The 26352-nt window shown below is 36.6% G+C and overlaps 1 protein-coding gene across 1 annotated transcript; it reads left to right on the top strand.

Moving 5' to 3' along the window:
• Positions 1-820: 820 nt before the first annotated feature.
• Positions 821-26352, top strand: SLC25A31 (solute carrier family 25 member 31). The gene is made up of 6 exons (XM_061191099.1): positions 821-1064; positions 9346-9473; positions 18585-18702; positions 20820-20974; positions 22443-22568; positions 26152-26352. Exons 1-6 carry the CDS (start codon positions 821-823, stop codon positions 26350-26352), a joined length of 972 nt encoding a protein of 323 aa, XP_061047082.1.

The following is a 26352-nucleotide window of genomic DNA, read 5'->3' as shown; positions in this document are numbered from 1 at the left end:
GAGCACCACTGCTCTATACAGAATTACCAATTTAAATAAAATACAGGAGAAAGAGGAACATGTTGTGTTATGGGGTGCAGTCAGTAAAACCAGACAGTGACTAGACGAACGACCCCTGCTAAATTACACGAGCAGAAATTAAAGCAATTTCTAACAGAAGGTGTAAGGCAGCAGTCCTCAACCTTTTTGGCACCAAGGACCAGTTTCGTGCAAGACAATTTTTCCGAGGACAGGGAAGCTGGGGATGGTTCAGGCAGTAAGGCCAGCGATGGCGGTACTTCCAGCGATGGGGAGCGGCAGATGAAGCTTCGCTCGATGGCCCGCTGCTCACCCCCTGCTCTGCCGCAGGGTTCTTAACAGGCAGCGTCCCAGTACCTGGCCTAAGGGTTACCCTGGGAACTAAAACTAAACTCGGTTAATCCCACACAGTTGGTTTATTGCTCTGTCCCAGTTTGGGCTACTAAATTTCCTTATACAGACCTGGTTCTCCCGCGACCGTTCCCGCACCTTCCTGGGTCAGAACCCACTAGCCTCCTAGCCCTGCCTGCCGCAAGGACAGCCCCGCACCAACACTTGCCAAGACACTTTAAAAGACTTGCACCACGCGGAGGAGCCACGTGTCGGGAGTCACGTGGCCGGCGCCGAGTGGCGGTTGGAGGCGCCTGCGCAGCTACGCGCCCCCGGCGCGCTGGTTTCCCGGCGTGCTGAGCGCCGCTTTCCAGCCGCGACGACGCTGAAGCGGTTTTTGGCTTCCCTACATCCGTCACTCCCGCTCTCGTTTTGAGCTTCTGCTGCCCGATTTTACGTCCATCGTCCCACCATGCAGCGTGTACCTCCGAAGAAGAAGCTAGAGAAGAAGGCGGAGAAGCAGCTCTTTGACGCTGCGGCCTTCGTGAAGGACCTGCTGGCGGGCGGGGTGGCGGCGGCCGTGTCCAAGACGACCGTGGCGCCCATCGAGCGGGTAAAGCTGCTGCTGCAGGTGCAGGCGTCGTCCAAGCAGATCAGCCCCGAGGCCCAGTACAAAGGCCTCGTGGACTGCCTGATGCGGATTCCCCGTGAGCAGGGTGTGTACGCGAGGCCGCCGCGCCAGCCTCTCCCCGCGCCGGGTCAGCTTGCCAGAAAAGGGGGTGGGTGGGCCGGGCGGGGACGCTTGCGGGCGCCACGGCCGTGTGTGTCGGTGATGAGTTTGTTTTCTTTGCCTTCGATAATTCAATTTCTTTACCGGTCTAAGAGGCTCTGCTTTCCCAGGGCCAAGAAGGCCTACACGTGACCAGTCCTGGGGCAGGGGAGACCAGCACCTTCTCTTTCTCTAAATTTCTCCTTCGCAGTAGGCTCTGCACCTCCGTGCACCTGTGCCTGGCTCAGGAGGAAAATGGTTGACCTCCCCGTATTGGGGTAGATGCCATCAGGCCCTTGGCTGTATGTTAATAGGTGCTTTAAGTTGTTTAAATATTTGTTGAAATAATACGTTTAAGAGAAGTATTCCAAATATGGAAGCATTGGGGCCTCTCAGTATCTAGTACGTATTCAGTGAAAAGAGGTTCTGTTTATTCTCAAGAACTACTGAAGACCAGGGCTGGGACCAAGGAGGCACTCACGTCTGCCCAGATTTTAGGGGGATGCCAAAAAAAAACTCAGTAGTAGAAACAAATAATATTTTAATGCAGGATTTTTAAAAATCGAAATTAATGCGAAAAACCCATGATGAGCAAGATATAAAAATTTTAAGGAAAGACGGGATCAGTATTAATTTTTATTTTTTTGCGTCAGGCTCTGTCTTTAAAGTTTTGATATTTTGGTTCCTTGTGGAGTTTTTTTCCATTAATATTGAAATGATTTCAAGGAATAGATAATGAAAATGCTTTATTAATCGTTCAATGCCCTCCTCTTACTGAATGGCTCCTTAAGTTAGCTAAGTGGATAAGAGGATAAATTGATCAGAAATTTTCTGATATAGCTGGATTCAGTTGAAACCTCTATATGAACTCTAAAAAGGAATGAGGTCTATTTATTGTGTATTCTGAACAAGAAGTGAAGTGGCTTCAACTCCAGTGCAGTCCTTTCTTTCACTCCTAAGTCTAGGGCAGGTTACTCTTCCTCCCATGAAAAAGGATTCCTGGGAACTCCCTGGTGGTCCATCGGTTAGGACTCCTCACTTCCACTGCAGGGGGCACGGGTTCAGTCCCTGGTCGGGGAGCTAAGATCCCGCAAGCAGAGTATTTCAGGTTGAGGGTAGACTGTTAAGGCATCACCTAAACTGTGGATTTAAAGTGCCCATCTGGGAGCTGAGTTTAGATCTTTAATGGTACATGAGTGGTTCACATCTTCTCACTCCCATTTATTTTATCAGAGCAAGCTTCCCATTTCTCTTTGGAACAGTAGGAGCCTCTTTATTATTTGCTAATCTGCTTTAAATATTTAGTCAGGTAAAGTTAAATATTCTGGATAGATTGTGCTGACCAGTGCTAAGTCATTTTATATTTTAAATGTTTTTTGTAGTATTTAAACCTAAATATATTTCATATGGCTCTTGTAAATTGAGACCATTATGAATAGTATTCTGGTTCCAGCTTTCTTTAAGCAGAATTTTAAGAAAATGTATTCTAGTATATACAAGGCCTTGTTATGAGTACACCATGGTATATTCTATGCTAAAAGATTAGTAATTCACAACAGGGATAATATTGCCATCTAGGGGCATTTTTGGAAACTTGTGAGGAATTTTTTGTTTAACACAGATAGAGGGGAGTAATCCTTCATTGCAATGATATGAAAGGCAAAATCCAGGGCTGCTAAACATGCTGCTGCTGCTGCTGTACATGGCCAGTCCTACACAACAAAGACTTATCCTGCAACGTCATGACTCAGATCTCCCACTGGACATTCATGTAGCAGTAAAACCTGTTTATGATGATCTAAGCCTAGAAACTAACTCTTATTTACCTATAAACACAAACTGTCTGGGGCAGAATTCTAGTACACAGTGATTCCAGTAATGCAGCCATCTTGTAAGTAGAGGAAAGATTGTACTTTGTTTTATTCAGAATTTTACTGAGAGTTGTTCATCATTGTGAAAACTCATGTTAGCAGTTCTGTGTGTGATATTTGGTCACCACTTATATCATCTGCATTTTTAACTATTGAATTCATGTTGATTGTATAGATATATTTATTAAGCCCTTTTTTCCAAATGTCAACGTGTGTCTTAAGCACAACTGATTCATTATAAATAGAAGCAGGCAGCGGACTGTTATGTCTATGGTGTGATCACGCCTCACCAATTTACTAAGTAATATATATATTTTATAATAAACTCTTTTATTTTCTCTTTGTGTATAGCAGAAAGGGCATTATATTGATTTTTTTGAACTAGTGAAGAGGTCATTGTCTTTGAATTCTATTTCTAGATAGTAAAGGAAGCATTGTAAAATATTTATTATGTATAGAAGACTTGAACGTGGTAGCGCTGAGAATCACTGTGCTAAATCATTATGGAACTTTACTAGGCAATCATAGTCTGAGGCTGTTATTTTCTGGAATTTACCGTCTGTCTCTTTTGTGAAAGTCAAGATACATTGCAATCTCAGTGTTCTGAAGTTTCTCTTGTTTTTCCTGTTTGCTCGAGTTTTACTGATAACTTTTCCTTTCTTTAGGCAATATAGAATGAGCATAAGAGACAATGAATTCAGAAGGCACAACTAGATGCTCTCTCACTATCTTCTTACCTTATCTCTTTCTTTACACCTCAAGGAGAGAGCTCTTCATTCTTCCTCTGAACATAGCTTTAAACATCTCCTTGGGTGCCTTTGATACTTTTTATAAGCTTTCCTTGGCTTCTGAAAGCTTCTGGATTTATCCTGACTAATGCTTTTTTTAAAATTTATTCTATTCTTTAGTTGGTATTATGACCTTCCAACTTTGTATGTGTACTTTTATTTAGTACTTTTTAAACCTTTATTACACAAATAATGCATGTTTATTGTAGAAAATTGAAAAACAGAGAGAAACAAAAAGTTAGCACTGCTAACATCACCACAGTTAACATTTTGGTGTCTGTGCTGTGATTTTTTTCACTGAGCAAGCTATGCATCGGTAAATATATTTTAATTAATATAATTGTTTTATTTGTTGTAACATAGGCTTTTAAAGATATTATCTCTAAATCTCATTTTTAAGAGCCTACCAGAACTCTTTTCTCTTTTAGGTATTCCTGGCCATGAATTCATCAGCTGTCTTTAATCTGAACTTTTCCAAACATATTTTCCTGAAGGCTAAAGCAGTGAGGTTTTTATATCTTGAAGATGATATTTTGGGGTATGGAAAGAAAATGTTAAGTATATGTGTTATCTCAATAAAATGGGAACATAAACTTTACTGATATTTAGTAAATGAATTGGCACTGGCACCTATGGTTGGCCAAATGTCAGTTATATATCACAGGATGCTAAGGTATCCTGAAAAAAAGAGTAGGAGTTACACAGGGTAAAGGGGATAACAGGTACCCTTACTCAATTATTGTATAATGAACATATTATAGTTTATGTTGGCTCAGTTAAATGGATTTATAGAGATAAGAAGACTATTTGAATATTTGAAATTGTCAAGAATGCTATTTGAAATATAGATTCACATACACTATTTTTAAGAATGAACCTCATCCTAAGGGTGCCTTGAGATAATAGCAGATGATAGTATGAAAACATCATGATTAGCAAGATATCTGAAAATACTATGTTTTAACTATTAAAACAAATGCTCAGTTGTGCCCTAATATCTAAAAGTTTTCCCCAACCACCCTATCTAAATAGCCCTTCCTCATTCTCCAACTGCATATACTATTTTTTTCTTGTGGCCACTTGACATGTTTATTTGTTCATTGTCTGTCTTTCTCAAAATGTAAGCTCCATAAGACCAAGAACTTTGTTCCTATGCACTTGGTACCAAATAAAAGGTATTTAAATGAAGAATCTTTTTTTTTTTTAATTTTTATTGGAGTATAGTTGATTTACAGTGTTGTGTAAATGAAGAATCTTTATCTCATTCTTTAATTTCTCTTTTGGATGTGTTTTACAAATGTACATATCAGGGTAGTATAGTAGCAAAGGTATATAATTTACTTTTTTAAGTATGTACATATTTGAGAGTCATGATTACATTTTTTTAACTGATAGGCAGACTGTCAAAGCATGTTGGAGCCTGCTAGTCTAGAATATACAGTTGACCCTTGAACGACAAGGGTTTGAACTGTGTGGGTCCACTTACACACAGATTTTTTTTTTTCCCCAGTAGTAAATACTACAGTACTTGATCCCTGGTTGGTTGAATCCATGGTTGCAGAACCGTGGATATGGAAGAACCACATATAGGGAGGGCTGACTACAAGTTATTACTTGGATTTTTGACTGCATGGATAATCAGCATCCCTAACCCCTATGTTGTTCAAGGGTCAACTGTATACCCAAACATGCCTAGCATTTGCATTCTTGGCTAGTAAGTGGACCAGTAAATGGCCCAGTAACTTTTTCCCATTTTCCCATCAGTTCTGTATTAGTTCTTAATTAATTTCTCAGAATTAAGTTCAGAGTAGGTTTTTCTCACCCTTAAATTTTGAAGAGATTATTTTTACTTAGCAATTAAGTAAAAAAACAAACTTAGATGTTCTGCTATTAGCAGAGAAATATACCACAACCCCATGTTTGTCTCTATCAATTTTGTGATTATATATTAGGAAACTGTCCTTTTGTTCTGTGTGACTAGAGAGTCAAATACTGCTACATTTGCATCACTCTTGCTTTTCCCTTGTTTTATTCTGACCACAAAGTACTACTGTTTTTATCCAAAGTGGATTTTTACCTAGAGGCAGTAGAGATTTAATAGCTCTAGGCCTGGAGTCAGATAGATCTAGAAAATTCTGGAGTTAAGTCCCAACCTTTCCCTTACCTTGTAACCTTGAACAATTTTTATTTAACCTCTCTCAACCTCAATTTTCTCAGTTCTATACAAGGTATAATAATATTACCTACCTCATATGGTAGTTGCGACGGTTAAACAAGATAATGCCTGTAAAATACTCAGCCATGTGTCTATTGCATAGTTAGTGCTCAATAAATTTTAACTCTTTAATCATTTTAAATACATTCCTAAATTTAGAAACATGTATTCCTTATGTTCATTTGTAAATGAATGTATTTGGGATAAATTTGCATTACATATAGAGTAGATTTTTGTAATCTATCTAAAGAACCTACATAGTACACAGTGTACTTAGAGTACATTTGAATAAAACCTTGAAACCTGGCCCCCAGAAATAATATTTCTATAGAAGTTTTTTAAGTATGATCTGTGGAAAAAGAGGCTAAAGCAGGGGGTTTTAACCTGATATCTGTAGCTCCAGGGAATCCATGAATCCTGAGAGATACGTGCAAAAGTATTTTATGTGTGTGAGATACTTTTTCATATATAACTCATTAAGAGCTGCCAGTTTTCCTGTTACACTTCTAGGGATTTATTTATTTCTAGATTTTTCATTGAGACATTGACAGTTGTTTTGATGAATCCTCTAGGTTTTTTCATGCAAATACAATTTTGCTAAAAGGAATACGTTCTTCTGTCAATGCTAGCAAACCCCTTTAGTCATAAATCTGTCACTCTGTCGTGGTCTCCTTAATTTGCAGATGTCTTTGTCATCAGAATCTTCCATTTATATTCAGTACATTAGCCAAAATTACAAACCTTTATACTACTCTTATATTTATATGACACTCTTTTTGTGAAATAAATATTAATTCAGTACTGTAATCATAATTATATAATTATAACTAATAACTCATAATCTGAAGCCTGTAATATCTCAAAACCATCTAGCTGAATCAACCATTTCCAAAATGACAGTAAATAAGGGCCATGTATAAAATGGGAATTCTAATACATTTTTGATACATGACACTTTTTTAAACTCAGTTTATTAGTTTTTTTTTTAAACAAATGATGATTTTCAACTTAAACATCCCATTTGATCAGATTGGCAATTCTTCAGCCAGTATGTTCTTCTTTATCCTTTTAAGATCCTCTGCAAGTAGTCTGTTGTTGTGTTACTATAAAACATGGTCTAGAAAATCAAATCTGGGCTTCCCTGGTGGCGCAGTGGTTGAGAATCTGCCTGCCGATGCACGGGACATGGGTTTGAGCTCTGGTCTGGGAAGATCCCACATGCCGCAGAGCAACTGGGCCCGTGAGCCACAACTACTGAGCGAGCCTGCGCGTCAGGAGCTTGTGCTTCACAACAAGAGAGGCCGCGACAGTGAGAGGCCCGCGCACCGCGATGAAGAGTGGCCCCCCGCTCGCCGCAACTGGGGAAAGCCCTCGCACAGAAATGAAGACCGGACACAGCAATAAATCAATCAATCAATCAATCTTATTCTTCAGTATCATTTACACAGTCACATTTTACTTTCAACATTTCTCTTCCACGGGTCTGACCTCAGAAAATAAAAATGCTTAAGTATGTTATTAAATATTTTTTATTGACTATGAAGAACTTAAAAATCTCTAAAAATACCTCCAAAAGTTAGGTTCACCAACTTCCCTCAGTAATTCAACGTGGCCATAACTAGCAAGAAATATTCCTTTATAATTTGCTTATATTTCTCATGTTTCAAGATTTTTATTTTGCTTCCATTAAAGAAATATTGTTGACCTTTCTTAGTACAGAAAATATTTGTATGATTAAATTATTTATGGAAAAGTATTGTAGTTAAGTGACTGAATTATTGAGCCAGACTGCTTGAGTTTGAATCCAGGTCTACAGTTTTCTGACTAAGTGACACTGGGCAAGTTACTTAACTAACTTCTCTCTGCCTTAGAAGTTGTTTTTAACTCATTTCTTCATATTTAAAATGGAGAGACTAATAGTACCTACATCATGGGTGATTATGAGAATTAAATGAATAAAAAACAGTTCCTAGAAATTAGTATTATTGTTTTGTTAATATTGCCTCAAAAATTTTTACAGTAATCATTTTCCATTTTTTAAAAAATAGAGCTTTATTTACCATACTTTAATAATTTTAGGACTTCTCTAAGATTTGTTTCTCCAGAAACCCAAAGCTGAAGTAGAGCTTTGGAGACAGAAGACTTGCTTCAAAATCCTGGTTATAGTTTCTAAACTTATAAAAGTTTCAATTTATCCATGTATAAAATAGGTATTATAGGAGAACATATGTCATAAGCATAGTGTGATGATTAAATGAAATATATAAAGCCTTTGCCAGTGCCTGGCACGTATGAAATACTCAAGAAGTTGTAGCTATTACCATTATGTGTTAAATGCCCTAGTAATTTATGCCTACAACTGAATGCCTTGTAACTGAATCAGCTGTGAGGACTGAGAAGATTTCTTGGCTATTAATATACTTCTTAATTGTCTTTGTGCAACTGCTTTATATTTAGCTTGGGATCACCAATATTCAGTGTTTTTTCCTGCAAAGTATAGTTATTTAACAAATAAATATCTTTCCCTTTGTGTGTTTATCTAATCTAACTTTCAGTTTCTGAGCACTGGGCCCAGTCAACTGAGATTATCTTCATTTGCATTTTTATCTTTAGAAGACTGATTATGGGTATTCTATTCTCCCAGCTGGGACTAGAGGTATCCTATTCAGAGTAGCAGGGTCAAACCATCTGTAAAAAAACTATGGGTCCTGAAGGGCTAGCCTGTTGTATTCCAGGGTAGCTATGGATTATAAAGGCAGTTCTGAATTATCAGGGTAACACAGTGACTGAATTATAAAGTTTGGTCATTCCATGGAGATTTGAAGTGGGAAGATTATTGACCTTGAAAGTTTCCTACTATCTCTCCATCAAACCTCTGGGGACTGCCTTGAATTGTAAATTGATTCTTTTTTGGCTAGGTATTAAAATATAAAGATAAGGCTCTTTTATCCCTTTCTCATTCTCAGGAGTGTAGATACGAAACAGTTTTGTTCCAACAGCCTTGTTACCATAGGAATTGTATTTTATGATTTGGAAATGAGGCTAAGGGTTACTAGCTTCTCTGACAAATACTAGTAAGCTCTGTTTTTCTACTAGTAAAGAGCCCTATATTCAACTGGTAATGCTTTCCGTAGGTTTTTAGGCATTCAAGGCTTCCTATTGGAAATTAACAAAATTGAAATGGGGTACGTGGAGTTAACACTGCCTTTTTTCTTCAGTTGGAGACACATGTAAACTTTATTTTTCTTCTCATGAGAAAAGATGTTTTAGATAGTTCAAACAGCTAAGTTTGTTAAAACTATGCAAATTATTTAATAATAATACAATATAAGTTTAGTATATTTTCTTTTGTAGGTTTCTTCAGTTATTGGCGTGGCAATTTGGCAAATGTTATCCGGTATTTTCCAACACAAGCTCTAAACTTTGCTTTCAAAGACAAATACAAACAACTGTTTATGTCTGGAGTTAATAAAGAAAAACAGGTAATTATTGTTTATTTTATTTTGTTATTTTTTAATTGAATGAAAGATTCTTTAAATTATATAGTAGTTTGCAGTTTTCAAAAGTTTTACACACATGATTTCATGTTGTCTCATAGTAACCCCTTTTTTCCACCATCCCTGTCTGCCCCTCCCCCTTCCCTCTCCCCACTGGTAACCACTAGTTTGTTCTCTATATCTGTGAGTTGCTTCTTTTTTGTTTTATTCATTAGTTTGTTGTATTTTATAGATTCCACATATAAGTGATATCATACAGTATTTGTCTTTCTCTGACTTATTTCACTTAGCATAATGCCCTCAAAGTCCATCCATGTTGCTGCAAATGGCAAAATTTCATTCTTTTTTATAGCACAGTAGTATTCCATTGTTTATGTATACCACATCTTCTTTATCCATTCATCTGTTGATGGACACTTAGATTGCTTCCATACCTTGGCAATTGTAAATAATGCTGCTGTGAACATTGGGGTGCATGTATCTTTTCTAGTTAGTGTTTTTGTGTTTTTTTGGATATACACCCAGGAGTAGAATTGCTGGGTCATATGGTAGTTTTATTTTTAGGAAAAACAGGTAATTATATTTTAATATCTCTAAAACTTTTTAAGAAGTAGTTGGATTTGTCTTACTTGAGGGTTTTTTCTCAGTTGAAACATAGTTGATTTATCAATACAGTGTTGTGTTAATTTCTGCTATACGACCAAGCAATTCAGTTATACATATATGTATATATATACATTCTTTTTTTATATACTTTTCCATTATGGTTATTCCAGGATATTGAATGTAGTTCCCTGTGCTATACAGTAGGACCTTGTTGTTTATCTGTTTTCTATAAAACAGCTTACATCTGCTAACCCCAGCCTTTCCCTCCTTCCTCCCCCACCCCCATCCCCCTTGGCAACCACAAGTCTGTTCTCTATGTTTGTGAGTCTGTTTCTGTTTCGTAGATAGGTCCATTTCTGTCATATTTTAGATTCCACATATAAGTGATATCATATGGTATTTGTCTTTCTCTTTCTGATTTACTTCACTTAATATGATGATCTCTAGTCCATCTTTCTGCAAATGGCATCATTTCGTTCTTTTTTATGACTGAATAGTATTCCACTGTATATATGTACCACATCTTCTTTATCCATTCATTACCTGTGGGGTTTTATTTGGAGAGGAGGTGCTCAAATGGTGGAAAAAAATAATAGTTAAAACATAGTAACTGTTAGGGACTTCCCTGGTGGTCCAGTGGTTAAGAATCTGCCTTCCAATGCGGGGGAAATGGGTTCGATCCCTGGTCGGGGAACTAAGATCCCACATGCCACAGGGCAACTAAGCCCGTGCACCACAACTAGAGCGAAGCCCGCACGCCACAACTACTGAGCCCGCCTGCTCTGGAGCCCACGCACCAAAACTAGAGAGCCCATGCCCTGCAGCTGCTGAGCCCGTGCATTCTGGAGCCCGTGCATCAAAACTAGAGAAGCCCACGAGCTGCAACTACTGAGCTCATGTGCTCTAGAGCCCATACGCCACAACTAGAGAAGCCTGCACGCTGCAACAAAGAGCCCGTGCACTGCAACGAAGACCCAGCGCAGCCAAAATAAATAAATAAAAATAATAAATAAATAAATACCTTAAAAAAAAAGATTAATAATACCTGAGAAAAAACATAGTAACTGTTAGCATACTATAATATGTATTGAGTTATAGAAATTACATATGGAAAACATAGAATTGTATTAACTTTTACTAGTTTCTCTAAACCTCTTAACAGTTTTAATAACTAAGAGATGTTTTGTCTCAATGCAATATTTCTCTGAATAAATATTAATTTTAATATAATTTACATTTTATAATCCCTATTCTGCTGCACTAGAAAAATTCAGCATTTAATCTGGTTTTGATAAGCAAAAAAAGCAGTCAACAAACGTGTATTTCCTAATACTGAAGTAATTTATTTCCTAAAGAAGCAAATTGTTTCTTCTTTATGACTGAGGCTCTATTTGGCTGATATTAAAGTGTGTAGGAAGATCAAGTCAAACACAGGAAAATGATAAATTTAACTTAGAGAATTCTCTTGTAAAGCAACTATATTCCAATAAAAATTAATTTCAAGAAAGTTAGAGAACTCTCTTTTTTTATCACAAAGGTGCTTTTTCTTTTCAAGGTAATCACTCCCTTGGTTATAAAATCTCATTTTCAAAATTTCCTACTCGTATGAACTATGTGTCATTTGTCCTGGTCTCCATTTGTTTTGTTACCTCCGTATACACTAGACCACCTACATTACTGTCAAGATCTTCCCCTCACCCGCCCTTATAAAGTCTCTCTACCCCCTCATCCTTTGTCTTTTTCTCTTCCTGCAGCCAACCAACCAAGCTGTCCTAGCAGATTCTTTAAAAGCAGCTATTTATGGAACATTGCTTTGTTGCTATTTCCGTTAATTTCCTTTTAGACCCTTTATTTCCTTTATTGAGTGCTTTGCGCTATTATGTACTTAGACGTATAAAGGTAACAAAGAAAATTCTTTACACTTAGATTCAGAAGATCTGGATTTAGGTCCTGGCACTCAGCTTATTTAGCTGTGTGAATTTTTGAATATCACCTCTCTGATCCTTAGTTTCCTCATCTGAAAATTGGACATAAGAATACCTACCTCATGAGGTTTAGATGAGTAAGGTTTAGATGAGACTAAACATGTAAAGGCACATAAAGTGCTCACAGTAGTGCTGTGCTATTTTTTTTTTTAAGTAATTGGTATTTTTTAAAATATTATTTATTTATTTTTGGATGTGTTGGGTCTTTGTTGCTGCATGCGGGCTTTCTCTAGTTGCGGTGAGCGGGGGCTACTCTTCATTGCGGTGCACAGGCTTCTCATTGTGGTGGTTTCTCGTTGCAGAGCATGGGCTCTAGGTGCACGGGCTTCAGTAGTTGTGGCACACGGGTTCAGTAGTTGTGGCTCGCGGGCTCTAGAGCGCAGGCTCAGTAGTTGTGGTGCACGGGCTTAGTTGCTCCATGGCATGTGGGATCTTTCCGGACCAGGGCTCGAACCTGTGTCCCCTGCATTGGCAGGTGGGTTCTTAACCACTGCGCCACCAGGGAAGTCCCAGTGCTGTGCTTTTATGGTAGGCACTCAGAAAAATGTTTCTGTCATCTTTAGGTAACAACTCTAATAATTGGAACTTCTCTTGACTAAGAACCTATGTTAGAGGGTCCTCAAGACCATCTTCATGTTCAGCGATTCACTAGGCCTCAGAGAACTCAGAAAAGCTGTTATACTCATGGTTTATTACAACAAAAGGATATAGATTAAAATCAACAAAGGGAAAAGGCACATAGGACAAAATCCAGGAGAAACTAGGTGCAAGCTTCTAGCTGTCCTCTCCTCGTAGAGTCACCTGGACAGCACTTAATTCTCCCAGCAGTAATGTATGACAACACATGTAATGTGCTGCCAAATAGGGTTGCTCACTTGAGCCATGGTGGCCAGGCTTTTTGGGGAGTCAGTTTCACAGGCATGTGTAATGTGACTGACCTTAGCTACTCAGTCTCCAGCCACTGCCTCCACCCAATCAAGAGGTCAAACTGATATAGTTTAGCTCAAAGCATACACAGGGGTGTTCACCATAAATCAAGGTTAGTATAACTATCTGGTGTTACCCAAAGCTTCAGGCATATAAAGACACTCTAATTAGGTAGGATATTCCAAGGGCTCAGACGGTTATCTCAAAGGAACCTTTGAGTTTGAGCAAGGGTGGTCCTGAAGATCTTTTCAGTGTGTATAGGGTTTGGGCAACACAGGCCTGCTGAGTTAACTCTTTATTGAACATTTTCCACCCCATCTCCCCCAAAAGATAATTCCTGTAAGACTAAGCCAAATGGAGCAATTAGAATTAACCAGAAATTAACCAGAAAATTTATGTTACTAACATCTATCCCTAACAGTGTAAATAACATGGCTCTAAAAGTTTTGAAGTTAACTTTGATCTGTGCTAAAATTCTGTAATAAATTTCAAATTAGTAGAGCCTGAGGTAAAAACATTTTTAGTATACCTATAAAGAGCATGCTATCTTATTTAGAATGTAAAGGTATTCAGTCACAAGTAATAGTGTAATGTTTAAATATATATTATTTACTAAATCTGGATACTAATGACCCTTTTATTTCTCCCCTTGGACATCAAAATTGTATCCTATCTCTGCCCCCAACCCCCTGCCAAGAAAAGTGGGGAAAAAAAAAAAGAACTGAAAAAGAAAAGTCAATATTTTTGGTTTCTTACCTGGTCTTAAAAGAAGCAGAGAAGATAGAAAAAACAAATACAGTGTATGTGATTTAAAAGTGGTTGATCTACCACAGTGAGATATCTCTACACACTTACCAGAATGGCTAAAATGGTGACAACACCAGATGTTGGCATGGATGCAGAGGAGCTGAATCATTCTTACATTGCTGGTGGGAATGTAAAATGATATTGCCACTCTAGAAAAGAGTATGACAGTTTCTTACTAAACATATGCTTATCGTACAGTCCAACTCTAGGGCATTTATCCCAGAGAATAAAAACTTATGTTCACAAAAAAAGCAATGTATACAATGTTCATAGAAGATTATTTCATTATAGACAAAAATTTGGGAATAACCCAGATTTCCTTCCAACAGGTGAATGCTTAAACTATGGTATATCACACCATGGAAGATTACTCTGCAATAAAGAGGAGCAACCCTTTGATAAAACAAATACTGTATAATCCCCTTAGGGACCTAGAAAAGGCAAATTCATAGAGACAGAAAGTAGAATAGAGGTTACCAGGAGCTGAGGGGGAGGGAGATTATTTACTAGGTACACAGTTTATATTTAGCATGATGAAAAGTTCTGGGGGCTTCCGTGGCGGCGCAGTGGTTGAGAATCTGCCTGCCAATGCAGGGGACACGGGTTCGAGCCCTGGTCTGGGAAGATCCCACGTGCCGCGGAACAACTAGGCCCGTGAGCCACAATTACTGAGCCTGCGCGTCTGGAGCCTGTGCTCCGCAACAAGAGAGGCAGCGATAATGAGAGGCCTGCGCACCACGATGAAGAGTGGCCCCCACTTGCCGCAACTAGAGAAAACCCTCGCACAGAAACGAAGACCCAACACGGCCATAAATAAAATAAATAAATAAATAAATAAAAATTTTAAAAAAGTTCTGGAAATAGTAATGATGCTTATACAGTATTGTACTTAATGCTGCTGAATTATATACTTAAACATGGCTAAAACAGTATATTTTACGTATATTTTACCACAGTTTTAAAAAAGAACAGACTTTTGATACCTACAGCAACTTTGAATGCTAAGTGAAAAGCCAATCTCAAAAATTATATTTGCTTTCTAATTTCATGTATATAGCATTATTAAGGTGAGAAGATTATAGAGATGGAAATTATAATAGTGGTTGCTAGGAGAGAGGGAGGTGGCTATAAAAGGGTAGCAATGAGGGGTCTTTATCATGGAACTGTTCACCGTGGTGATTGGTGGTTACATGAATCTGCGTATATGATAAAATGGCATAGAACTAAATATACACACAAATAAGTGTGTGTAACTGGTGAAATATGAATAAGGTAGATTTTTATCAGTGTTAATTTCCTTTGCTATAGTTATGCTAGATACTACCATTGGGGGAAATTGGTTGAAAAGTTTATAAACTCCATATGTATTAGGATGCATGTGAATCTGCAATTATCTCAAAGTAAAAAGTTTTTTAAAAATAACCATGGTAGGGAGGTATGTGCCTACTATATACTGTTTCACTGAATTTTTACCTCATCCTTTGAGGTAGTTATTTTTATCCCAAATATACAGGTAAGGAAAGCAAGACAGAGCTTAAAGCACTTACCCTAGTCATGTGTTCATGTCTTTCTAACTCCCAAATTTAGTTCTTTCTTCTGCACTCTATTCCTCTCTCAGCTGAGGTGACTAGACTAGATGAGTCTTAGCTGAACTGGGCATAAAATATGCCTCTGCCACTCCTTAGCAGCTACCAGCACAACCCTCAACAGAGAAGACCAGAACTTCCAGCTCTCTTCCATGCCCAAACTGTTAGAACTTTGGTCACAGGGTATTTGTTCTTGGAGGCATCAAGTCTGTTTATCATCTATTTGTCAACAGTTGAAAATAAACAGGATTATTTTCCTCCAAACCCCCTAGACTCTTCTGTTCTCCTCTCCTTGCCTGATTCTTTTTCATGCCCTCTCCTTTTACAGTATAGTAGTATCTGAAATTACTAACTTATAATTAAAAACTCATTTATGCTGATATACAACCTCTCCTGGGTCTGTTTTATTTTCAAGCTTAATTGTGGAGGGACAGACTTGTTACACAAACACTTGCAGGATTATCATTTAGCATAGATTCTTATTTCTTGTCTCCCTCTCCTTCTTCCCTTCCACTCTCCCCCTTCCTCCCTTCCACTCTCCCCCTTCCTCCCTTCCTTCCTTCCATTAGTAGTTTGGCCATACTATTTATACATGTTGTGCCTGCCTGCTTTTTCATAGGCCCCACTTTCACTATCATAGGGGTCCTCGTTTGAATAATAAATTATATGATCATTCACCCAGAAAGTCATGGATCTGTTTTCTTTCTCTTATCTAGGAAGGAAAAAAGAAAGGTTAAATAGAATTTAAGATGCACTTTATAAATCTTTGTGCTGCATATCATATTTGGTTTGGCTTATTTGCTTGTAAGAAACAGAGACTTAAACTACTTCAAGAAAAATGGGTATTTCTTGCAAGGATACACTGGCACTGGAATTTGAACCAAAGACAGCTCTAGGGATCAAACTGTATTCTTTATCTTTGTCTCCCAGGTCACTTAGTCTATCTCTGTCTCTAATGATCTGCTTTTTGTGTGTGTTTGCTCTGTGTTTTCTCATTATTGCCCTTTTTTACTTACCTATATTTTCTTTGTTTATTTTAAGTTCAGTGTTAATATCATAGTGATTCCTTCTAACCTTTCAGATGGTGAGAGGTTCTTTACCTGAGATCCATGCATGCTTGAGGAATAACTTACACTAAAAGTATCTGTTTATATATATGTGATTTTTATTGGAAGAGTATCTATAGGTTTCAACAGTCTCAAAGTAGACTGAAACCTAAAAAAAAAATTATTTAATATCTTTTCCATTTCTGTCCTTACTGATAATTGGCATAGAACTTCTGGAGTCAAATTCCTAAGACTTAAACTATGGCCCAGTTCTACTTTTTCTACCAGGTTACAGATCATCTTCTAGACTATGGATTAGCTACCCTGGGGTGAGATTCAACCTTCTGGTCTAATCTCTGTGTGATTATGAACCGTGGCTACCTATACAGTAGAACTTACGAGTTTCACTTAAAAGGCACGATGGGAGTCTGAGTACCCTTCATTAAAAAAATATTTATTGAGTGCATTACTCTTGCTCTGGGCAAGGCCCCATGACTTGCTTTCTGAAATAAGCAAATGAATTAAGAATCTAGGCCTCAAAAACATGTAGACAACCTAAATGTCCATGAACTGATGAATGGAAAAATAAAATGTGGTCGTGAAATATTATTTGCCAGTGAAACGGAATGAAGTGCTAACACATGCTACAACACGGATGAACCTTGTAAACATGTTATATGAAAGAAGGCAGTCACAGAAGACTGCATATTGTGTTATTTCATGTATAGGAAATGTCCAGAATAGGCAAATCTGTAGAGACAGAAAGTAGCTTAATGGTTATGTAGGGCTCAGGGGGATTGGGAAGATGGGGAGTGACTGCTGGTGGGCACAAGGTTCCTTTCGGGGTGATGGAAATGTTCTGAAACTGGTAATGGTCGCACGGCTCTGTGAATATGCCAGCAGTCCATTGAATTGAGTACTTTAGGTGGGTGAACTGTGGGGTGTGTAAATATATCTCAACAAGTAAAAATAAAAATAATAATTCTGGCCTGAAGAAATTTATAGTCCGTAGAAGATAAGACAGGTACACAAATAATTATAAATTGAAAGCAGAAAGTTATTGTAAATACTATTTTAAAAAAATGAGAATCTGGAACATGTTGACACATTTTACATATTGATCACATGATTCACCTTTAATTCTCTGAGAGATGAAGTATTTATGGGGAGAGGGTATGATTACATACAGTTTTGGGTGGGTTGGAGATCAGAGAATTCGTGGAAGAAATAGAATTTGAGTTAGAGCATAAATTGATAACTTTTTGTTTTAAAAAGATAGGAAGAAAATTTAAAAATAAGGGCATTCCAGGCCAAGAGAAAATTGAGAGTTCCAAAGCATCTGAGACTTAAAATTGTTAGAAATAAGAGCCAGAGAAGCAAGAAACTGAGCTTGACTAGAATGGTTACTGTGGCCTTGTACCCTAGATTTTCTATGACAGTTCCAATTCAAATATTCCTTTCTTCTCCAGTGAGCTCTAGATGTTGAAAAGCAGTTTATTGGACTTAAGCAGGGCACATTTCAAATGTGTATCAAAAAGAACTTCAACAGCCCACGTGAACTAGTAGATCAATAAGGTCTCACATGCCACTCAACCACATTATAATTGATTTCTGCCAATTTACATGTTGGCATTTGAACATAATCTATATTTTTGAGCTACTTAAATTTATTTCTACGAAAACTACAAAGTGAAATTGTGGCATTATGATGTATTACTGTCCCTCTCCCCTGCCGCCAAGAAGGGGAACCACTAAAGCCTCCACAGATGCCTAACATTTTAGTCATAACTAAAATATATTATTAACGAAAAACTTTATACAGTCTAAAGAGCAGAATATCTTATGTGGCCTCTTTTGCTAACTTGGGCTACTTTTGCTGGAGGACATTAAAATATCTTGGAATTTCAGTATGTCAGCATCTAAGCTGTATCTCCCAGACCGCCTGGTAAGAAATAAAGGCTACACGGACATGAAGGGAAGTATTTTGCATGATAATATATGCGTTATTATCGGTGATCATAAAAGCAGTTTGTAAATAAAAGCAGTTTGTAAATCTGGCTTTTTAATCTTATAAAAATAAGGATGTTTAAAAATCAGATTCTATAGTTTAATAACCATGTTTTAATTAATATGTTTCAGTTCTGGAGGTGGTTTTTGGCAAACCTGGCTTCTGGTGGAGCTGCTGGGGCAACATCCTTATGTGTAGTATATCCGTTAGATTTTGCCCGAACCCGATTAGGTGTTGATATTGGAAAAGGTATGGGATTTTTAGAAATACTAACTCTTTCTTCTTTGTGTTTTTGAACACTGTATTATCTATTTTAGTTATGCTTATAACAACAGTGTTGTATTCCATCTAAAAATTTTATTCTCAACCAAATGGTAAAGTTATAGAGCCTAAAGATTACTACTTTTTTCTTTTCTCTTAAAAGAGGGAAGGGGAAGGCCAATACTGTAATAACAAAAAGAGTAAGCACAGAGACTGCTTATAACTTATTTCCAGTTTGTTTGTTTGTTTAGAGAGCCATCTCCTAGATCCCTTCATGCACTTAGTTTCCTGTCTTGACTGTGGCTCCTCTCTACATTAGATGTATAACTCTCATCCTAGAGATTCCCTTTTCCTCTGTCCTTACTTATTTATCACATCTTTCTGTGTTTTTGTTACACCCTTGTTTTGGTAGATATGTTGTTTGATAGCTTTCTGAGCTTTCTGAGAAGGGTGAATGGGAGATAAATTGAGATCTTGCATATCTGAAAATGTCTGTGTTTCACCCTCTTAATATTTGACCATATGTAAAATTCTGGATTTAAAATTATTTTCTTTCACAATTTTGAAACCATTAATCTGGATTCTAGTTTCTAATACTGCTCTTAAGAAATCATTCTCTTACTGCTGATCCTTTTTATGTGTCTTTTTTTCTTTTTAATTACCTTATATCCCTGATGATATGACATTCACAATGATGTATCTTTGTGTGAGTCATTTTCAGTAATTGTGGAGGTCACTCAGTTGGCCCCATGTGACTGCAACACAAGTTGGAGCCTTGTGTTCAGTTCTGAGGATGACAGAGGAGTAAGTCACTTGGCTACTCAGGGTGAGGTTGTGGATTTTGAGCATCCAGATGCTAATTTTTTCTCACCACAATAGTACTTAATTCCTCGAATTTTAAGTCTTTCTGTGGTTATTGGAATCAAATGGCTCGCTTCTCAACAATATCTCCCTCTGCAAGAAGTTAGGTTTCAACTTTCTCTGCTCCACTTACTGAGTTACCATCCTCCACCTCCCTTCCATCTTGCTAAAATTTGTGGATTTTATTCTCGTCATGTACTCTTTTTTGCTTTTATGGCTTTAAACCTGTTTTTTCTTTATTACTATTTTAATAGAATTGCTTGAGGGAGCAGAGATTCTTTCAACAAGTATTATTGAGTGCCTGAGGTGAACCAGGCCCTGCTTGAGATACAGGTTGTGTATGTGTAATGTATACACACATACACACACACCATATTAAACATGGAGCTCCTGGTTCATGTACCTTACAGTCTAGTGGAGATCACGAGTAGTAAAGAAAAAGAATACATGACTAAAATATACTGTCAGCAAAAAATGCCATGAAAAAAATTTAGGAGAAGAGAGTGACATCAATTTAGATAAGTGATTAGAGAAAATACCTCAGAAGGGGTGGCAGTTTGAACAAAGATGAGAATAGGAGTTTCATCTATGATGTTTAACTGGCATTCCAAATTTTTTTGTTATTGTTAAGAAAGTGAAAATAACATATGTACCTTGGTTTAATTTCAATTCTGTAGTTTTGTTTTCTCTCAAAATTGGGAGAACTTAGTTTACTTTGAAAGATTGTATTCTATATATAATATTTATAAAATATCAAGGAGTTCTAGGTCATGGGAAAATAAAAACAAAACCAGCAAACACTAGAAAAATATGACACCTCATCTAAAATGTCAGTGATCCTTAAAATTACTAGTTTTTAGCTTTGTCTTTTTGCTTTATCCGTCCTTTTGCTCTTCAGCTGAAGCAAGTTGTAGAGTTTTGCATGCCTAAGTATTTTCTGAATGCTGACTAGTAACTTCTCATAATTTTATTGAAATGTTTTAAGCCAGTCAGATTGCTTGAATTAGACTACTTTTATAAGAGATTAATATTTTCAGTTAAAATATCTTAAGATACTACTTGACATCTTAATTATCTTTAAATGAATGGAAAGATTTTGACTTGTGCCTTTTTTTTTTGTTATAAAGATTTCTAAATGTTAGTTCCAGATAATTTAAATCTGTAAAATGTTTAATTAATTTACTTTGATTAAAGTGTTTATCTGATATAATGTTGCTAATAAATTTTAAATGGCTTTATTTTAGGTCCTGAAGAGCGACAATTCAAGGGTTTAGGTGACTGTATTATGAAAATAGCAAAATCAGATGGAATTGTTGGTTTATACCAAGGGTTTGGTGTTTCAGTTCAGGGCATCATTGTGTACCGAGCCTCTTATTTTGGAGCTTATGACACAGTTAAGGTAATTTGGTACTTTAACTAGTCTATATTAAATAAATTGTTTGTTTCTTTTTATTGTTCTAATGTTCAGCAGGTATGTTTACTTTTAATTATAGAAATCAAAATAAATGATGACATAAGAGATATTATAGCATTCTGTTTAATCATGACTTTGCCATAACCTAATTAAATTATAACTGTATTATGGATCTGACTTTGGATATGAGGCATAAATATAAACGTTAGGTTTTTGTGCTGTTTGCACTGAAAGACTCAAATAGAAAACATGCTGATTAGGTTATATCATAATTAGATCTTTGGTATATAGGAAGGCATAGAGTTTTTCTGATTTTACATTCATTTTATTATCACTTTTTTACATGCATATTATCAGTTTACTATCATCAATGGAAAGCAGGCAAGGCATAATTAATTAGTTAAATATGATAAATGCTACTATAGCTCAGTGATCTATTGGGTACTGTTAGATTTTGTATTGTATTCTCCAGGTTGTTCTGCAATCTGCCTTTTCAGTTCAGATGTAAATAGCACTTCATAAGGTAGGAAAGAGAAAGATCGTAATAATGGCTACCATTTTTTGAGCTATTACTTAGTTTTGAGAACCTTGTTAAGGACTTTATATCCTCACAGTGTTCTAGGATAGCTTTTAATATATCCCATTTTAAAGATAACCTAGGAATGGCTAAGTAATTTATTTATGTGGCAAGCACAGGTCCCGTGCTCTTAATCACTACATCATAATGCTTCTAAAAGGTAGCAATGAAATTAATCCCAGTATTATTTACTAAATAAGATTAAAACTTGAGGGAAATTTTATAATAATTTTATATATTATCTCTGCCCTCCCTCATTAGTATAAATGTATCAATAGTTGAATGTTATTTTTATTGTGGTCTGGACATAATATTTTTCGTTTGTAGTGTATTTTTTAGACGGATAAATAGATTAATGGAAATTACAGGATCTTATATATATTTATTTAATCACAGAAAAATTTATGTTTAATCACCCTCTGCTTTCCTCTGTTATCACCTGTAGTAGTTGTAAAATTTAGGAATGTTTCTTCACTAGCTTAGAGCTTTAAAGCTGTTTATCACACATCATCTGTTAATAATAACAGGCATTCTTTCATCTTTTCCAACTCTATGAGGAAGAACCATGGAGGAACTTTTTTTGGTCACTGGCTGCCATCTCTAGTTTTCAGTGCTATTAATGACAAATCTCCTGTAATAGCAGATATGCTATTCTTTTTCAAATATGCTTTTAAAATATAGCCATGTGTGGGATTCTCATTTCTTATTGATCTCCCGCTATTATTTTAATCTTTCCACATTAAATCCAACTGTTTTTTATTGCATTTTAAGTATAATTGAGCCCTCTTTCATATATTTATAAGAATTATCCTTTGACTTAATGATTTAAGATATTTTGGAAATTTAGATGGTTACTTGATAATTTTTCTTTTCTAGGGCTTATTACCAAAACCAAAGGAAACTCCTTTTCTTGTCTCCTTTTTCATTGCTCAAGTTGTGACTACATGCTCTGGAATACTCTCTTATCCCTTTGACACAGTTAGAAGACGTATGATGATGCAGGTATTTTATATTATTTGTAAGCTTAATTGAGTTTTCCAGTATCCGATAATTCAGATGTAATTTATTAAAATTTTAGAGACATTTTGGCTGAAAGGCATAAGCCATTTGTTTTACTTACTAAAATAAATACATGATGTGTTCTGTCTTGTATTCTTTTCTATCCCAAAGCAGCCATCATCCAGCAAAGTTTCTTCCATGTCTGCTATCAGAACAGAAATGTCTTTTACTCCTATAGCATGTATTATTGTTTGGAGAGTGGAGGGGCATGGCAAGGATTAGATGAGCATGTGTTTATCTTAACTAAATATTATTAGATTAAGTAGAATAAGCCCAGTCATAGGCCACTGACATATGTAATCATTTGTTGTAGTATATTTTAATAAAAGTAAATAATTTTTAACTCCAAGGATGAAGACTTGTTTATAATGATGTATGTTCTAAATGTAAATACCCAAACCAAAATTTTGATAAAGTCAATCTCCATTGCTGTTACTTGTTACATTCATTCATTCAACAAATAATTGAGTGCCTATTCACCAAGCTCTGGTGACACAAATAAAATAAGGCAGAACCTGCACCCAAATTCATAGCATAGTATTGAAGGCATACTGTTAATGGTTTAAGTAGAAATGTGCGTAGGTTCCAGGAATGCAATAGGGGAGGGGTACCCAAATGCTTAAAGTGATCAGATATGGCCTCTTAGAGAGCTAAATCTCAGTAAATAGGCTTTTTCTCCAGACAGTGAAGAGTACATTCTCAGCATAGGGGAAAAAACATACCTAGAGGTATGGCTTGAGAAGAATTTCAGTATACCCGTATGATAGGTTTCATGAGGGCAAGTGAAAATAATGAGGCCAGAAAGCTATGTTTATTATGTGCCAGAACTCTCCTAAGCATTTTATACTTTAACTCATTTAATTCTCAAAACAATGCTGTGAGGTGTAGTTATCCTCATTATCCTCTACAAAATGGTCCTGGAAGAACCCAGTGGGCCACCTGAAAAGGTAAAGCATATCTAACCTATTGCTTCATTTATGGACTATCCTTAAAGTTGTTCCTTTTATATCTGTGCTTCCTCTTGATCTATGTCTAGCTCTAGTTTAATAAACTGAAACACTTTTGAAAATTAATTTGCGAATAGACTGTGGATTAAGTAAATGGTACTGTATCAATGTTAAATTGTCTAATTTTGATAACTGTACTTTGGGTATGTAAGAAAATATTCTTAGAAAATGCACACTGAAATGTTTAAAAATAAGGGGCAATGATAGCTGCAACTTACTGTCAAAATAATTCAGAAAAAAAATTGTGGGTGTGGATTTTTATATATATGTGTGCATTGCTATATGTATAAAACCGTACTACTGCCATAACATAGTACCGAAGACTGGGTGGCTTAAACAACAGAAATTTATTTTCTAACACTTTGGGAGGTTAAAAGTCAGTCAAGGTGTCCAGCAGGGTTGGTGTCTTCTGAGCGCCTCTCTCCTTGGCTTGTAGATGGCCTTCTTCTCCCTGTGTCTTCTCATGGTCCTTTTTCTGTTTCTCTTCTTATAAGGGTGATCATAATGGATTAGGGTCCGAGCTCATTTAACCATAATTATTTTTATAAAGACCCGGTCTCCAAATTTAGTCACAGTCTGAGGTTCTGGGGTTAGGTCTTCAATATATGAATTTTGTGGGGACACAATTCATAACAGTATTATTTAATTTTTACATTTTGATTTTATATCCCATAACTTTGTTAAGCCATATTACAAACACCAACCTATATGTACACCCTTTGAAGTTTTTTTTTGTTTTTACACACACAGTGATATAATCTGCAAATAATAGCAGGCTTTTTTCCCTTCCTTATCAATTCTTATGCCTTTTATTCCTTTTCTTGCCTTTCTGCACTGGTTGAGACCTCTGATTCAGTGTTACATGAAATAAGTAATAACTGGCAACCTTGTTTTGGTCCTAGTCTTACTGGGAATGCCTTCAGTGTTACAGATTACAAAGTTTAATGTTTGCTGTGGATTTTTCGTAGTTATCCTTTATTATATTATGACTGGTCCTTTCTGTTTTGGATTACAGTAATTTTCCTCATTTTTAATTTTTTTTTTTTTTTGACTGCATTGGGTCTTCGTTGCTGCGCGCGGGCTTTTATCTAGTTGCGGTGAGTGGGGGGCTACTCTTCATGGCGGTGCACGGGCTTCTCATTGTGGTCGCTTCTCTTGTTATGGAGCATGGGCTCTAGAGCACCAGAGCTTCAGTAGATGCGGCATGTGGGCTCAGTAGTTGTGGCTCACGGGCTCTAGAGCGCAGTCTCAGTAGTTGTGGCGCACGGGCTTAGTTGCTCCGTGGCATGTGGGATCTTCCAGGCCCAGGGCTCAAACCTGTGTCCCCTGCATTGGCAGGCGGATTCTCAACCACTGCGCCACCAGGGAAGTCCTGGATTACAGTAATTTTTAATCATGAATGGTGGTCATGTTTTTTTCTATATCGAGATGATCATATCATTTTTCTTATACGCCTGGGATCAATCCAGCTCGGTCATGGTGTATTGTATTTTGTACCCCTTGCTGGGTTTGATTTGCTGGTTTTTGTTCAGGATTTTTTATCTGTGGTTTCTGTGACATAAGCTTGTCATTTTTTTCCTTCTTGTGTTATCCTAGTCTAATTTTGGTATCAGGCCTATTATGCAAGCCTCATAAAATATGTTAGGGAGTCTCCCCACTTTTTCTCTTCTTTGGAATAATTTCTGTGAGATTGGAATTAAATTTCCATTGAATGTTTAGTAGAACTCACATATAAAGCCATCTGGACATGTGGTTTTCTAATTTATGAGAAGATTTACAACAACTGATTGAATTTCTTTAACGAATTTAGTATTATTCTAAAGTTTTTTCCTATTCTGTTGGTAAATTATACTTTTTAGGAATTTATTTCCTCTGTGTTTTCAAAATAATTGTCATAAAGTTGTTCATAATATCATCTTGCTCTTTCTTAATCTCTGGGTCATCTGCAATGATGTTACCTTTGGCACTTCTAATAATTTGGGCGCCTTTTCTTGTTTTTCCTGAAACAGTGTTTCTAGAAATTTGTCAAAGTATTTCAGATAACTAACTTTTGACTTTTTATGCTTTCTCTTGCGTTTATTATTTCCTTTATTTCTGGTGGTTAAAGTTACCACTCAAGCTGCATCTTACAAGTTTAGTTGAGGAGTTTTGTGGTTGTTAGTTAGGTTTTAAATATTTTCTAAGATGTGTTTTTCTTAATACCCAAACATGATATTTTTCTAGTTATCTTTTTTGTTCTTGATTTCTCTCTTAATTGCAGTGTGGTGAGAGGATAAATCATGGTATGTGATGCCAATCTTTTAAAATTTGTTAAGCCTAATATGTGGCCATTTTTCAAGTGTGCCTGAAAAGCATGAGTATTCTGCAGTCAGTGGGAACAATACTCAATATATGACCATTAACTCAACATACTTACTCAACACAGTGTTAATTTTAATCTGTCCCTGTTGCTAAATTAAATCTGTCTTACGATAAAAGATGTTAAGATAATGGCAAACTATTTGTCTTTCTTTGTATAGAGTGGTGAGGCTGAACGGCAATATAAAGGAACTTTAGACTGCTTTGTGAAGATATACCAGCACGAGGGAATTGGCGCATTTTTTCGTGGTGCCTTCTCCAATATCCTTCGTGGTACAGGGGGTGCTTTGGTGTTGGTATTATATGATAAAATTAAAGACCTCCTTAATATTGATATTGGAGGTAGTTCATCAGGAGATTAA

The sequence above is a fragment of the Eubalaena glacialis genome, chromosome 5 (genome assembly GCF_028564815.1).
Source record: "Eubalaena glacialis isolate mEubGla1 chromosome 5, mEubGla1.1.hap2.+ XY, whole genome shotgun sequence".
NCBI lineage: Eukaryota > Metazoa > Chordata > Mammalia > Artiodactyla > Balaenidae > Eubalaena > Eubalaena glacialis.
Note: the sequence above shows the minus strand (reverse complement) of the source record. Positions and strands in the feature narration are given on the sequence as shown.